Source organism: Drosophila miranda, chromosome 3 (assembly GCF_003369915.1).
Source record: "Drosophila miranda strain MSH22 chromosome 3, D.miranda_PacBio2.1, whole genome shotgun sequence".
In the NCBI taxonomy this organism is placed as follows: Eukaryota; Metazoa; Arthropoda; class Insecta; order Diptera; family Drosophilidae; genus Drosophila; species Drosophila miranda.
This window is the reverse complement of record NC_046676.1, coordinates 18,469,373-18,484,829: the sequence shown is the minus strand read 5'-3', so window position 1 is coordinate 18,484,829 and position 15,457 is coordinate 18,469,373. Positions and strand designations below refer to the sequence as shown.

General features: G+C 43.5%; 2 protein-coding genes across 5 annotated transcripts; one reads left to right on the top strand and one right to left on the bottom strand.

Annotated features, from left to right (window-relative positions):
- Positions 1-827: 827 nt before the first annotated feature.
- LOC108159326 (trehalase) lies at positions 828-12,772 on the top strand. 4 transcript variants are annotated; one of them, XM_033391649.1, is made up of 6 exons: positions 828-1,142; positions 9,184-9,367; positions 9,447-10,724; positions 10,791-10,935; positions 11,840-11,915; positions 12,446-12,772. In XM_033391649.1, the coding sequence occupies exons 1-6, from the start codon at positions 1,093-1,095 to the stop codon at positions 12,462-12,464; spliced, it is 1,752 nt and encodes a 583-aa protein (XP_033247540.1). In that variant the 5' UTR covers positions 828-1,092; the 3' UTR covers positions 12,465-12,772. The 4 variants fall into 4 exon arrangements, 3 of the variants coding, with proteins under 3 accessions (XP_033247540.1, XP_033247539.1, XP_017148009.1); XM_033391648.1 differs by lacking the exon at positions 828-1,142 and adding an exon at positions 8,245-8,576; XM_017292520.2 differs by lacking the exons at positions 828-1,142; positions 12,446-12,772 and adding exons at positions 8,248-8,576; positions 11,996-12,374 and having other exon boundaries at positions 11,840-11,920.
- LOC108159325 (rab GTPase-binding effector protein 1) lies at positions 12,481-15,165 on the bottom strand. The gene is made up of 6 exons (XM_017292519.2): positions 15,043-15,165; positions 14,412-14,974; positions 13,557-14,359; positions 13,354-13,489; positions 13,177-13,293; positions 12,481-13,119 (listed from the first exon to the last, which is right to left on the bottom strand). Exons 1-6 carry the CDS (start codon positions 15,095-15,097, stop codon positions 12,793-12,795), a joined length of 2,001 nt encoding a protein of 666 aa, XP_017148008.1. The 5' UTR covers positions 15,098-15,165; the 3' UTR covers positions 12,481-12,792.
- Positions 15,166-15,457: the final 292 nt, after the last annotated feature.

Sequence of the window (15,457 nt, the reverse complement as noted above, 5' to 3'; positions counted from 1 at the left end):
ATTTAACTTCTGAATAATGTGATTCGCACTTGGTAATGGAGTTGTGCCGATAACTTTCTGCTTATCTTTTGTGTCTCTCGTCTGCGCTGCGTGGCTGTTTGTACCATGTACATTGTACATTGATATCTTGAGAGAAAAATTTATTGTTTTGACAACATTTCTACACTCACATCATTTTTGGAACGGAACCGGTTTGTCTGGCAAAGGTACCTACTTATGGCACTCAGCAATTGGCAAGGGCACCTTGAAAGTGACATAAATATATGGTATGTTTGTGAAATGTTCCTAAACATTTTATTTAGGGGGTCGGTCTTTCTTGCTGTTTTACTGTCAACACGTCAGATTTCAGATTCTCTTGCAAATTGCATAAAACACGAAGGCCGTGAGAGTGCGAGAAGTACAAACAACGAAATTTTATGCAAGAACGAAGAGTATTCATATATCGGGAGAGGAAAAGGGTACAGTGTAGGAAAAGAACCGGCGGGCGGAATATACACTCGTGACGCTCGTCACACACGATGAGAACGAACCGGACCCTCTCTCTTCTCTTTTTCTCTCCCACTCGACAACAGCTGGTATATTTATACTATCCGACATGGGCTAACTTTCGTTTCTTCCCTTTTCGGGAGTGATAACTGAAGCCAAGCCACGACGCTCAAGAGTTTGTTGAACAGTGTAAAACCACACAACCAACCAATGTGCTCTGCTCTCTCTTCTTCTCTCTGCCTGTGGGGCCACTTTTGGATATGTAATGCTAATGTGGTGTGGTGTGGAGAGCACGCGAGAGGTATGTAGAAGCGAAACTATTTAATAAACCGTAAGTTAGCGCGATCGTCATTCGGTGGCGAAAAAAGCTCGGACAAACAACAAGTGGGCCAAAAACGCTAACGCTGAAGACAAGCAAAAGCGGCAAAACGGAGCTAATAAAGTGATCGAAGTTCAGTGGCAAAGGAATAAACAAGTGAACAAAACAAGACAAAAACAAAACGCAAGAATTTTTTAGCCAAATTAAAATCTGTGTGTGCCACTCGCTGCGCTGCGGCTATTTGCAAATTGCTCGCCGCAACTCCAGAAACCATCCTTATCCGCACCATGGCTGCTCAAACGGGTCCTACCACCAATCACAAAATAAACGGAAACGGGTGAGTAGTTTTCTTTGGTGTGATTATGTTTTTTTTTCGATACGGTTCTGCGGTTGCATAAGCTGGCAGAACTGCAGAAATGTGCATTCGATTGCCAAGGAAAGCCATGCCATCTGCTCTGCTGTCTAGAAGAGTGCTTTCACTTTCCTCCCCTGTCCTGCCCCCGGGCCAGCGGGGGAGTCGGCCAAAATGTCTCGCCAATCGGTATCGTATCCCATAGGGATACATATAGTTTATAGTTTTATTTTAAATCGCTGCTGCTGCTATTTTGCTATTCTGTGATTCGGTGCCAATGCCATAGTTGTTGTTTTTCTCGATTCTGTTTTTGTTTTATCGCTTACTTACGCACACTGGTGGTGCCAGCCGGCCAAAATTTCCTCTGTCCTATGCGTTGTTTGTATACCCTATGAAAGGCTATTTGTTGTCATCATCAGAAGTTTTGTCGATCAATATCCAAAAGTACTGTAGCTGCCAAAAGATCTTCGATCTCCAAAGAAGGCATTTCCTTTTGATGTAAGGATGTACTAAAACTAAGTACTTCCCTTCGTTGCAGCTTTCGGAGAGTATTTAAACTTCGCTTTCGATTAGCTGACAACTGTTTTCATTTTGTTTTGCTTTTCGCTATTTGTGTTCTCAAGTGGTCTCCAAATGGAAAAGAGAGTAAATGGTATAATACTAAGAAGAAGAGAGCAAGTCTCGTACTATTTCATTTATAGCTGAAGTTTAAAGGGTTTCGTTTCTGGTAGCAGAGGTTCTCGAGCGGGTATAAGTGTTAAGTGGACGTGTAAACAGTGTAATACTTTCGACAATTCCATGCACTTTCGTGACAAATGTGCACTGCAAATGCATTTAAAAGCAGTTCAAAAATATATCAATATTTAGCCAGCAGAGTTGTTAAGCACGTGTCGGACCCGATGTCACATACGACCTTGTGTTGGTGCCACCTTTGGAATTTTAGTTGGCAACGGGCAAAAAGTACCCGACGTACAACAGGTGTGGGAAATATGAATCACTGGAAGAAATGCATGTGCACTTTGAGTTGAAAGAACTGAACTTAAGGACTGGTGTTATCAGTGTTATCAGCACAACGCGCCCCCATCTTCTGATAGGCGAGCCCCCTCAACGTTTTCTACGAATCTAAATTGCCCTGGAAAATCCGGTAATACAGGTAGCTGATTGCATGACTATCGACGTTCGTACTTTCCAGTTTTCCAGTTCCGACGCTTGACGAATTCCATCCGTTTGCATTTTCAAGTTGGCAGCGACGCTTAAAATTCCGGTTCCAGGCAATTTTACAGTACATATTTGTTTTTATTCTTTCTGGTAAAGAATTAATTATTAAAAACTAATGCTTTAGCGCAGCAAATCATAGATCACAAATATGTATATGTATTTATTTTATTACACGCCACAAATTGACACTTGACATGTATATGGTTTTTACATGCATCTTCTACATTGCTACCCGCCCAACAGTATGCAACAGATTTAACGGCTTCCGTTCTAATTTCCAGTAATCAACGTATACTTAATGTAGACGTAATTCTTTTGAAACAGACCAGTGCTAGTGAGACATACCGAGCTCAGCTCGTTAAGACCAATATGTGGTGATCCAATAAGGAATGGTCCTGGCACTTATGTTGCTTCTGCTGCTGGATGTATTGCATCTATAGTACTGCTATCTATAGTATTCAAGTGATGAATAGTTTTAATAAAGTGTTTGTTAGTCACATCAAACCCTGTTTAACAGCAAATCTCTCTCTATATTCGTTGATAGCTACCATTATTCCTAGATTTCACTCAATTACTTGCTCATAAATGCATGCAGAATATATACTTTTTACAGGGAATTGTTTAAACTGTATAAGCAGCTGCCTCTAGTCACGTTTCGCATTGGATCTTACGGATTTTCCGTGTGGTCGTCGCAGCTGATCGGTGATTGGCTCTTTCCAGGCGGTGTGTCCAGTGCATATGTAATGGGGAAACAGGTTCTGCCATGCCTCCACAATTCCCCTGGCACATCGATTGCCATAGGGCACCGCACTGGAGGAGCATACTATGTTGGTCCAGCTACTGCAACAATACGCTTATTATCAGCGCACTCTTGTTATCATCTCTGACTCTGACAGACAGACAGACAGACACCAGGGCATCTTTTTCAGACAGATCCCCGTCCAGTCCCAGTCTCAGTTGAAAAGTGATAATACTCAGAGCTCGTATGCATCACCTCATCACTATATTGCGCTCCAAAGGGCGCGGCTGTCTTCAGCGGTTCTCTGGGGCGTTGATTAAATCTAATCTGATTGCGATTAGAAGTTGGAGTATTCGGCATAGAGCCAGGTGAGTGTCATGGCAGATCGAATGCGTTCATTGTACTCTGCTCTGCTCTGCGGTTGCCACTGAAGAGACGGCTGACCTTGGCTAACCTTAGTAAAAGTATTGGTTTATGGCACTGCTGCTGTGTAGATCGAACATTGAATACTCTATACATTCTGAAAGAATGGCACTTCACTGGGGGTGTAGTATGTTTTCACTTCTCCCGATACGTAGAGTATACTTAATGGGCATTCTTTGCCCTATCTTCGCACTAATTAATCTTATTTACTAAATCAAAAATACTCGTATTTATTATCAGAAATTTATTACCAACAATAGTACGTGTTCTAGTCCTGGCTCTTAATTACCGCGTTGAGTCTTCTCATAAGTACAATTGAACCTTATCGTTGTAGCTTATTTATTGCTTTGCGATGTTGCCAGAGGAGAGCTATAGGAAATTTAACTGAAGTATTTACGATCTTAAAGCTGTGTCAAGTACTGAAAGCAATTCGGTTCAGAACAGTACTACGACGTGTACCGAGTGTGGAGGAAATGGCAAAACACTTTCATAATCCACCAATCACTCATTCAGCAAACGAGCAAATTTACGCTTCACTTGAAATTATTTTACAATAACTTTTCGCCAGGAACGAACCACATTTCAATTCGGAGTAACGGCTGAAAGTTTGAGAAGATTATTTAACCAGTGGGTAAAGTTAAAGATTTCTGCGACTCTGTTCCGATCTGTTCTGGTCGAATCTGGTCCGGGGGATTCTGGGGAAATATGTATGTAAATCTCATTTAAAGGCAGTCTGACAGTTGCCCTCAAACGCTCAACATCTGTTCTCGGAGGAGCTGGAGAGCTGTCTATCCGTCGAGTAGTGAATTTTGATTAGAAAGAAATATATGTATATGAGTGTACTCGTACGAGTAGTACATAAGTATATAGTCCCTGCCTGCAAACACTCATAGTATATAATACATGTAGTATAATAATAATCAAGTGCCGCAAAACAGAGATAATGTGAGAGTTATAAAAACTCGCACACATCGGGGCAGACTGCCAATAACAAAAGTGTGTGATATGCGCGAACAAAGTGAAAACTCATTCCAAACCAAAGAATAATATAAATAATTGTTACTTTTTTTTGAATTGAAATTTAATTTCGTAATTGAGTTAAACTCTCAGGCTGAGCAGTGGCAGCAATTAACGTATAATTTTCCATACAATTTGTTGTGTTGTGGTTGCTGCTGCTCTGTTCTTCCCCTGCAACAGTTCGCTGACAGTTTTTCCACCTATTCGCCTCGCTGATACTACGACTGTTTTCCCCCAACACTCTGCTTAGATCTCGTTTCCAAACGGCTACTCGTGTTGTATTTTGTTTAGTACTAAATGTCAATGATCCAATGATCCCCATTTTTTCGGAGACTTAAACGATCCGAGTGTATGTTAATGAAGACTCTTTGTAGACTCATTATGAACCGAAAAGTGTCGCGCAAATCCAGACAGACTGGAAAGAGTACGGAGTAATTGCTGCTTCTGCCTCTCCTCCTGATTTCCGAAACACGTTTATTCCCCTCCCCAACTCCCCGATCGATAGGGAGTTTTTCTCAATCGTTTATCAGTTGCCCCCGAACTTGAGTTAGTAATTGTAATTGGCAATTGTGGAAATGGAATTCCTATCAACCTGAAGAGCGTGAGGGTCTTGCCCTGAAAATTCCAATAATTCCACCACTTCACCTTTGGCGAATTATTGAATTCAAGGTCTAAAAGTTACCTTGACAAACTTTCGTCAATGACGTTCGGACAATCGCAAATCGGAGATTAAGACGATAAAGCCCTATCGGCTTATCATCCACTCGGAACACTCGAGTTGAGTGGCCAGGCCACTACATTTAGTTGTTGGGACTGTGAGTTCCCAACAGAATCAACTCTCAGCAAAAGACTCTTTCAAGGCGTTTCTTGTGTAAAATTCTTGGCAAACTTTTTGGCGATTTGGCGGCACATCAATGACCTCTCGAAGGTTTCGGGAGCACCAAAAAATACTGGAAAAAACAAGTTAATTTAACCTGATGCACGGGGGCTTCTTAATTACTTTTCCAGTTTTCGTGTCTTTTGTGCGCCTAAACAAATCATATTGAATGAACGAGACTGAACTGAACTGAGGTATATTGTAGTTATTATAATGATTAGGCAAATAAAACATACAATTGTGAATGGCATGGCCCACATAATGATTAATGATTGTCCTTGAACGAGAATTGGCAGCTCGTTTCTCAATCGGAACAGGTGGCTTTTTGGGAACAGAACGTCATTTTCATTTAGCACTTGCTAGCCCGATGACGACAATCGTAAAAGATGTATAATGACAATAGTAAACATAATAAAAAACCAGATGAATGGTGGGAGTGAGGGAATCCGAATCCGAATCCGAACCCGATTCCATTCAAGAAATATCTCATTATTTTATGCACGCACTTGAAAAACCCCTCAAAAATAATAGTTTTACGATAATTATCTGTGGGAGTCGAGTACGAGGGCGAGTCTCTTGTTGCATTTCGTATGATTTATATAGAATGCCAATCCGGAATCGTTGAACAAAATTCTTTTTTGTGCTATGCGGAATCGGAAGCTCCCTTTTCAAAAAATGGAATTTAACAATATTTGTAAACGCCTATCACGTACATAAATATGTATGTATGTAGAAGAGTTGGGGTTTTGTTTCAATTTGTCATCCAGCAGGTGCGGTTCGGAGCCTTAGTTATCGATTGAAAAAAGGCCATTACACCCGTTCAAATATTGATCAAGTCTGTTCGGAACTGAGAACTAATACTAGTTTGTTCTTCAACGTTTGGTAGCTTCATATCTGCTTCCGTTTTGCTTGCGATTCATTGGCTGTAACGCTACTGTGACTACAATCTGCACTCAAACTAACTGCGATTCGAATGGGTTTCACTGCTAATGGAATCATGAAATGCCAGTGCCACCTGTGCCCGTGTGACGTGCAACATCATTGATTCAGATGCAATTGTTTGCTGTTCCCGCTGGTCCGCTGGTCCGCTGGTCTGCCGGTCCGCTGGTGCGCTGTCGTCACAGAAACGTAGCGAAACAATGGTTTCTGTTCGGGGATCTGTTTCTCTCTCCCATAAAGCACAATTGTGCCGTTTGCTGGCACTTTTAGTTTTCCATTTGCCTGCCTTTTGTTTTTTGCCCCCCAGAGATGCCCATAGACTCCGCAAAGGGGGCCGGGGGCCTCTTATATCATCGTAATGCGATCCATCATAATCTTAATGCTGCCTAAGCCAACGAGATGTGATTTTGTTGGTGTCGAGTTCAGTCTCCGAATATGCAATAAATCACTTTAAAATGTTGTTCAATTTTCCGGTCAATGATCAGGAAAATATCGTAGAAGAACGTTTTCGTTCAGAATAGCTCTAGTTTGGGTGAATCTTCAAACCCAGATCCCAATCTGCTGCCGAGTATAGCCTTTCTCTTTGTTATATGAATCTTTAGATTTGCAAAGTTTGCAACGCAGTTTAGAGATTTTGATCTTGATTTTCGTTAACGAGAGTACACATAAATCCATATGCTATACATAAGTCACAAATGCAATCCTTATTCAGCAAATCAGTTCAATTAAGACTTGTTAGTGGTACAGCCACCACCACAAACCACCCACAAAGAAAGATAGACGTCATCAGGTTCCAGCGAAACGTCGCAATTCCGTTTCATTGCTATATTTGTGTGGCCAGACACGTGTCGTGTCGGCTGCCCGATCGCCCGATCCCATACTATTTATAGAGCTGAACATACTACATATGTGCATACTAAGATATTATTAGTGAATTAGTAAATACTGGAGCAAAAGTGGAGTACAATCGGCGGGTTATTCCCCTAATTGTATCTTTATATCGGGGGCAAGGTAGCTCTGAATTATATGAAAAATCTGTCAAGAAATTTCCATTTTTATAGCTCGTTCTGGATTCCTGATAAACGCTGCTGAGAACTTTGCAGTTTTATCTTTAAAAGTGGAACAATTGAAGTGACTTTAATGGGTTTTAATTAGCATTTTAACTAGGCCTAAAAGTGCCAAAAAAAAGAATGAAAAGAAAGACGTCCCTTATCTGTAAAGCCTCTACACTACAGTGGAACGTCCTAAAACTAAACCATACAAAATATATATTCCATTCTATTCTATTCTATGCTCCATAATCCATCAATTGATGCGGGCAGGGCAGGGCACCACTTTATAGGAAATGTATTTATGGATATGGATATGTATTTCAAGGCTCTGCCGTTACTCTCATGAATATTCATTCAATCATTCATTCGTCAGCTATCTGTCGTATGCAAAATATTTGAGTGTGCCAAAAACCCTTTTAATTAAAGGAAAAGCTAAAGATTAAACAATATCGGTGCAGCAAACAGGCGACAGCAAATGAATCTGACAGATACACAGATAGGTTAGGTCTGCATTACATGATACACTCGATTTGAATACGGTACTCGCTTTCGGTTTCTACTTCTACTTCTGCTTCGGCTTCGGCTTGGGGCCACATTAACGATTTTATAAATAGATTGAACGCGCCCCCAAAGCGGCACGAGCGGTGGTTCCGTTCCTCCAGTTTCCCCACCTTGCTCCAACGATCGTTCGTGAGTCGTTCGTGGATCGATCGCCCGTCGTCGTCGTAGATCGTTGTAGGTCGTCGTTTTTTTTATAAAATTGGAAACGGGGGAAACAGTTAGAAGTATTCTTGCGCTGACTGGCGCTGGTTGTGCTCGTGCTTCGCGTGTGGCAGGTCGAATTTAGGGATACAATATATGTATATATATACCATATATTATATTCCCTGAAGTGAAGTTCTCTTGAATATATCAGCCAGCGAACTGCAGCACTCTGTACTTATACAACATAATTATACCTATAATTAGAGAACCCAAGTAAAAAGAGTTGAAAAGAGTAGTGTCGATATGACCAGGTTAGTGGCGATCCAGCTGCTCCTGCTGATATGCAGTTGCCTTGGGGCTCTGTCCCAGGCGAAATCCTTCATCGACTATCGCATTGACAATGCCAATGCCATTCCCAAGGATGTGGAATCGTATAATTTTGAAAGTTGGTAAGTTTCCGGACTCTCTCTCTGTGATCTTTAATCTTTGCTTACGAGTAACGTATGCAAAGCATTACAATACATTACATTACATGATCTTTCCCATTGCTTGAGTGGTTTCCTTTCCCTCGAGACAGACAGACGGACAGACAGACACTTAAACGTGACGTCGTGTTAGCCACAGACTCGTGCTCGGACATTAACTTTAACAGATCTAGAGAGATATACTACACGATACGATCTCGACAATGATATTTTAGACAGGTGTTCCACTGTTCACTGTTCACTTAACCAGAAAGCGACAGCCACCTGGATGGACTCTAGTTGTTTTTGTGGCAGTTTAATTTGTAAATTATTTGCACTAATTAATGACGTCACTAATTAATGGTAGCCATTACCGCTACTACACAGCTACACAACACAATAAAGGAAGGCTATATTTCAAATATATCGTACATTCAATTAATATGAATTTAAGCCAAATTCTATTCTATATATTCTATTGCTATTGTTACGAAGGTCTGGGCCAAATAATATTATTTGCTAGAAGAAAAACACATCTGTTCTTTATTTGTAGAGCTCGCAAATCATACAATATAAATGCCTCTTTTTCTAGTGAAATCTACTGCTATGGCGACCTTTTGAATACCATTCAAATGGCCAAGCTGTTTGAGGACTCAAAGACATTTGTGGACATGAAACTGAAGCAGACGCCGGCCAAGACTCTCGCGGACTTTGAGTTGTTGATGGAGGCCAAGAACCGGACGCCCAGCCGCGAGGATCTGCAGAAGTTTGTGGATGTAAGTTGGGAACGGACACCACTCCAATCTTGAGCGATGGCGGGCACAGGCACAGTGAAGATTGTATTGTATTTTTCAGGATTACTTCAGCCCGAAGGGCACGGAGCTGGAAATTTGGACACCGACAGACTGGAAGGCGAATCCCGCTTTTCTTGATCTGATCAGCGATCCAGACCTGAAGCAATGGGGCCAGGAGCTGAACAATATCTGGAAGGATCTGGGACGCAAGATGAACGAAGATGTGATGAAGAATCCCGAGTACTACTCGATCATCCCAGTGCCAAATCCAGTGATCATTCCGGGAGGCCGCTTCATAGAATTCTATTACTGGGACTCGTACTGGATCATCCGCGGTCTGCTGCACAGCGAGATGCAAGACACGGCCCGTGGCATGATCGAGAACTTCATGTCCATTGTGCAGAGGATCGGCTTCATTCCGAATGGCGGACGAGTCTACTACTGGGGCCGCTCCCAGCCCCCGCTGCTGACCGGCATGGTCAAGTCGTACGTGGACTTCACCAAGGACGATCTGTTCGCCATCAACGCCCTGGAGGTGCTTGAGCACGAGTTCGAGTACTTTGTGAACAATCACTCGGTCCAGGTCAAGGGTCACAATCTAGCCGTCTACCGCGACTCGTCGACCGGTCCGCGGCCCGAGTCCTACCGCGAGGATGTGGAGACCGCAGAGAACTTCGACACGCCCGAGGCCAAGGAGGATCACTACAGCGAGCTCAAGTCCGCCGCCGAGTCTGGCATGGACTTCAGCTCCCGTTGGTTCATCAATGAGAATGGCACCAATGTCGGTAATCTCAGCCACCTGCGGACACGCTCCATTGTACCCGTGGACCTGAACGCCATCCTCTACTGGAACGCCAAGCTGATAGCCGAGTTCCACGCAAAGGCCGGCAACGTGGATAAGATGACCGAGTACGAGAAGAAGGCCCAGACACTCCTGCAGGGCATCCAGGATGTTCTGTGGAACGAGGAGGCAGGCTGCTGGTTGGACTACGACATGATCAATGAGAAGCCACGCGACTACTTCGTGCCCAGCAATCTAGCGCCTCTGTTTGTGAAGGCGTACAACATCTCCGATACGGAGAAGATCTCGGCCTCGGTGCTGAGCTATATTGAGAAGAACAAACTGGACACATTCCCGGGCGGAGTGCCCAACACGCTCTACCACACCGGCGAGCAGTGGGACTTCCCCAATGTGTGGGCGCCCATGCAGTACATCGTGGTCGAGGGACTGGCCAATCTGAACACACCCGCGGCCAAGGAGCTCTCCAAGAAGTGGGCCCTTCGCTGGGTGAAGTCGAACTTCAAGGCCTACACCGACAGCTTCCACATGTACGAGAAGGTAAGTGATTTCCATGCATATTCCGTGATACTCCAGAGATCCTAAGCATCTTCTTGTTTTCTGCAGTACAATGCTGAGGAGTTTGGCGGCCATGGCGGTGGCGGTGAATACGGAGTTCAGACAGGATTCGGCTGGTCCAATGGCGTGATCATTGAGTGGCTGAGCAAGCACGGACGCGAACTCTCGGAGGGCTATGTCGGCGGTGGAGCAGGTGAAGAGCCGCAGTAGAATGAATATCCCCAAAATGCTATACATCACACATCAATCAAATCAAATCAATCACCAATCGTCTCCTTAAATCAAATTGATATATTTGTATAAGCATCCATTCATAAATGTTGCTCATCTCTAGGCTAAGAAAAGGCTCTCTATCTACACACCTATCTATCCCGCTATCCCGCTATCTCGCTATATCTCTGTAACTATACCTACTACATCGCGAACAAACGACAAGAGTAATCGACAAACGACACAGCAACACAGTCAAAGCACCAACCAACACAGCAGGAAGCAGGAATACGATCGCCCAAAAAGTGTCTGTTAAACCATATACTTGCATATCTTCGTCCACGTCTACGCATTCGTGTTTTTTGTCAAAATTCAAATCAAATCAAAGTGAATGTACTATAGATTGTCCTCCAAGCCGCCTCAAGTTCCAGATTTCAGCGTAAGTGTCCACAATTGGGTTGCATTTCTCTTTATTGTTGTTTGATGTGTGTTTGGTGAATGTCAAGGCATGTTTGTCTAACCCCAGAGCATCCTAGTACCACTACCACTACCACTACTAGATGAGGCACCACTGCCAGGATAATCTCTCATACTATAACTGAAGAATCCACGCACACTCTATATTTGTATACCGTCTTGCAAATCTGTTCCTCTTAGTTGTCTGTCAATTTTCTGTACATACTCGCATAGTGCTCGTATTATCTAATCACATACTCAAATCCCTGCATGCGAATGAATGGCTTTCAAGGGTAGCTGCTAATCGAAATTCACTAAAAATCAAGACAACAAAATTCGGACTCTAGCAGTATCCCCTGTGCCTACAAATCTAACACTCGATTTATATACCACGACTAATCGAAGGATTGTATTTCCCTTTTTCACTTTAGCCACCTCTCGCCTATTCAGTGTTGTGGGCGTGGCAGCTGTAACCATAGTGGCTCTGATAGCAGGTCGTGTTCTATGGTGAGGTGGGTATTGAAACGTGAGCGTACTTTTTATCTACTGAAAGGCTAATTGCAATCCAATTTCCATTCTACTTTCAGAGACATATTACTATGTGCCAAAAACAAACTCGTAATTGCTTCCCCAACGAAAATGTGATTCCTCCGTACCCGTACTGTGTGTGTGTATATTGTCCGTAATTGTGGTTTTTGTCGTCTGTGCCGTCGTCGGAATGCGCGGAGATTGCAGTATTAGATTTTGTCACTATTTGTTAGTAGAAGTGAGAGTTGTTTGTACATACGGAATTTATATGGGCATGCCCTAAATTGTTATTAATTATAAATATTTAGTGAATATGTATACCCAAAACCAATCCTAGCTCCTTGAAACCAAATGAAGACACACAAAATACAAAAAATGTTAACAAATTGGCAATTTTTGCTTGGATTCTTTGAATAAACAAGAACACAACACAAATAACTATTCGTATATCTGTTGCATGGCACCATTCTACTCGAATTTACTATAATCTTTATCTAAATCTATTGCAGGAAAGGTTGGTTTAAGTAATCGAGGAGCAAACGTATTTTGTTTTTAATTTGTATATTTGCTTTGAGTTAAATTCAATTCAATAATGAAAAGCTAATGTGGAGCACAAAGGATTACATCTATCTGGCATCGGCGAACAAACAGAAAGCGGATATGACTTGAAAGGTTGCACCTAGAATCGTAATTGTAATCGTAATGGTAACATAATATCGGAGCACAAACAAAGAGCAATAAGGTCCAGAAGTATATACCAACTAAATAGTTATCAAAAAAAACTAAAGTAGTTCACACATAATCGTAAATAATACACAATAAATATAGGCTTTGAACCCTGCCCTCCCCTGCTCGCCTAGTTGGACTGCTGCTGCTGGCCCTGGCTCTGGTTCTGATTCTGGTTGTGATGCTGCTGCGGCGGCTGTCCCTGACTGAAGTAGGGAGCGGTGTTTGGCGTGAGCAATGTGTGACAGATATCACAGACTCGGGCTACCCGTTTGCGTGGTCCCGATGGCACCGTTTTCGTTAGACATTTATCGCAGTATATGTGGCCGCAATGCCGGCAGTGGATCTTCCGCACCATCACCGTAAAGCCTGCGTGGCACGTGGGGCAGTTGTTCACATCTTCGTCGTCCTGCCAGCGCACCTCCGTATCGGCATGCCGCAGCTCCTCCAACGAAATCTATTGAAAATTATATTTTTTAAGTCAATAAACGTATGTTTTTATATGGAAACTCACTTGAAGGGTTTGAGATAATTTCACAAAATCTTTTTGCACCGTCTCCATGGTAGACAGCTCCTCCTGCAGAGTCTTTATCTTTGTTTTGTAGTCCGCATTGGTTTTGTTTTGTTTTTCCTGTAAATGAGGAGAAATGGGATTGAGGTATTTGTGTGGATATGAAAGCTCTTTACTTACATTGGCTTCCTGCAGCTCAATGATCTCTACCCGACTCTCGGACAATTGCTTGTTAAGCTCAGCCTCTTTGCGCTCCAATTGTGTTTTAGTCGTCTCGTACGATTGCACCGTCAGCAAGTGTTCTGTCAGACGATCCCTGCGAATGTGATATCGTATATGTATGAACCATTTGCAGCGCACTTGAGTGTGCCGAAAAAACTTACTGCAGGGACTTGATATCTAATTGCGTTTGCCGCTTGTAGGTCCGTCGCTCGTTGTTGCTCTCCTCCAGCTGGGCGCGTAGGATTTGAATCTCGTCTAAAGTGCTGACACATCTCTGCTTCTCATATTCGCTGCTGACGCGGGCCTGAATCAGCTCGCTCTGCTGGCGCAGCATGAGCTCCTGAAGTTCGACGACCGTGTTGGGCAGATTTATGTACTGGTTCTCGATCTCTTCGGACGTGGCCAGGTAGCGACCGGATAGAAAGTCGTTGTCGGCCTGCAGGGTCTCCAGTTGCTTGTTGACACGCTCCCGATCGTCGGTGATGCGCTGCAGCTGCCTCATCACCGCATCCTTGGTGTCGAGAAACTTTTGTTGCATGTCCAGCAGCTGCTGCTCGTTGGCCGTGGATTTCTCGCGCAGGTTTTGTACTTCACTCTTGTGTGCCTCGCGTTTCTCCTGCCACTGATCCTCCAGATCTTTGCGAAGCGCTGCCTCTCTACCCAACGTCTCACGGGCCTCCACAAGCTGTTTCTGTAGCAGATCCACCTGCTTTTGCTGCTTTTTAATGTTTGCAGTTAGGTCCTCAGCTGTCTTCTGTGCCACACTACAGGCCTCGCAGCTTGACTCTGCCACATCCATGGATGTCGACTTGTGTATGGCAGACATATCGGTGACAACGGCCGCCTTTGCGCTTGACTTGGACTGCAGTTGGCCATCTTGCTCCCGCAACTTCTCTTTCAAGGCCTTCATCTCCTCCTGCAGCTGTTCGACTATGGAATGCAGCATTTCCGCATCTTCTGAAGCCTGCAAAAGAGACATGGATCAGAGATATTGGCTGCTGTTTGGGCGGACTTACATATTGTTTCCCGTTTCCCTTGTTGCTCGACCCTCGAAGACTGTCGTCCTCTTGCTGAAAGCTGCTGTTTAGCGAATCGCTTCCCAGTTTTCTCACAGACCCCAGCGTCCTCTTAACCTGATTCAGCATTTGCGGGGCCAAGCCACCAGATGACTCAGCCTGGGGCTGTTGGACCTGCACTTCTATCTGCTGGAGCTGCTGCTGTTGCTGTTGGTATTTATTAAGCTCCAGTTTAATGCGCTCCAGCTCACTTTTATAGTTTGACGATTCTTCGATTGTGTCCTGCACCAGCTGCTGCAGCGACGATATCTCCTCCTGAGCCTTGATGTCCTTCAGCTGCATCTCGTTCTCGGACTTTAGATCCGCCACCATCAGGTGCGTCTTGAGCTCGTCCAACTCATCTTGCAGCTTCTTGCGCTCGGCCATGCTCTGGGCATGTTCGGCCTCCTTCTGCATGTACAGCTCCCGCATCTTTGCCCGCTGCGTATTGAACTCGTTCTGCATCTTACGGATCTCAGTCTGTTCAATTGATGTATGCTGGTTTGTGGCGTCATCATCGTCACCTGAAACACAAGATTCATTGATTATCATGGTTATTTCCGGGCCGACCATAATTTGTCGGCTGTCTCACCATTTGCCGCCACAGTGGAGACCCTAGAGTCTGTCGGGGATTCATTTTCCTCCATTTTTGTTTAGTTAAATTGTATTTATTGAGTTTATTTTATCATTTCAGGCGGTCGGTCAAAATATACTAAAAAATACTAGAAAATACTATGAAAAATATAAAAACTGCGAGGTGTGTGACGTAGACGTGGTGGCAAGAAAATCAGATACGGTCTGACCCTCAGAACTATACCAACATATACCGCCTCATTTTCAAAATATACCGTAAATATACTGACGAATTAAAGTTCTATAATACATATTCCTCGTTTTTGATCTTCCGTTGAAGATTACTATCTAGAATATTACCCTCAGCCCTGCCCACATAATTTTTTCCGATTAATGAATTAATTTTCTATATTATTTTAAATACTTTCTTTTAT

Excerpts from the sequence above, each read along its gene's own strand:
- LOC108159325 (XM_017292519.2), bottom strand. The coding sequence starts at position 15,097 with ATGGAGGAAAATGAATCCCCGACAGACTCTAGGGTCTCCACTGTGGCG. Across the intron at positions 13,490-13,556 it reads TTAGATATCAAGTCCCTGCA|GGATCGTCTGACAGAACACT; the intron begins GTAAGTTTTTTC and ends TCACATTCGCAG. Across the intron at positions 13,294-13,353 it reads TTGAGCTGCAGGAAGCCAAT|GAAAAACAAAACAAAACCAA; the intron begins GTAAGTAAAGAG and ends CCTCATTTACAG.
- LOC108159326 (XM_033391648.1), top strand. The coding sequence starts at position 8,431 with ATGACCAGGTTAGTGGCGATCCAGCTGCTCCTGCTGATATGCAGTTGC. Across the intron at positions 8,577-9,183 it reads TCGTATAATTTTGAAAGTTG|TGAAATCTACTGCTATGGCG; the intron begins GTAAGTTTCCGG and ends CTCTTTTTCTAG. Across the intron at positions 10,725-10,790 it reads GCTTCCACATGTACGAGAAG|TACAATGCTGAGGAGTTTGG; the intron begins GTAAGTGATTTC and ends TGTTTTCTGCAG.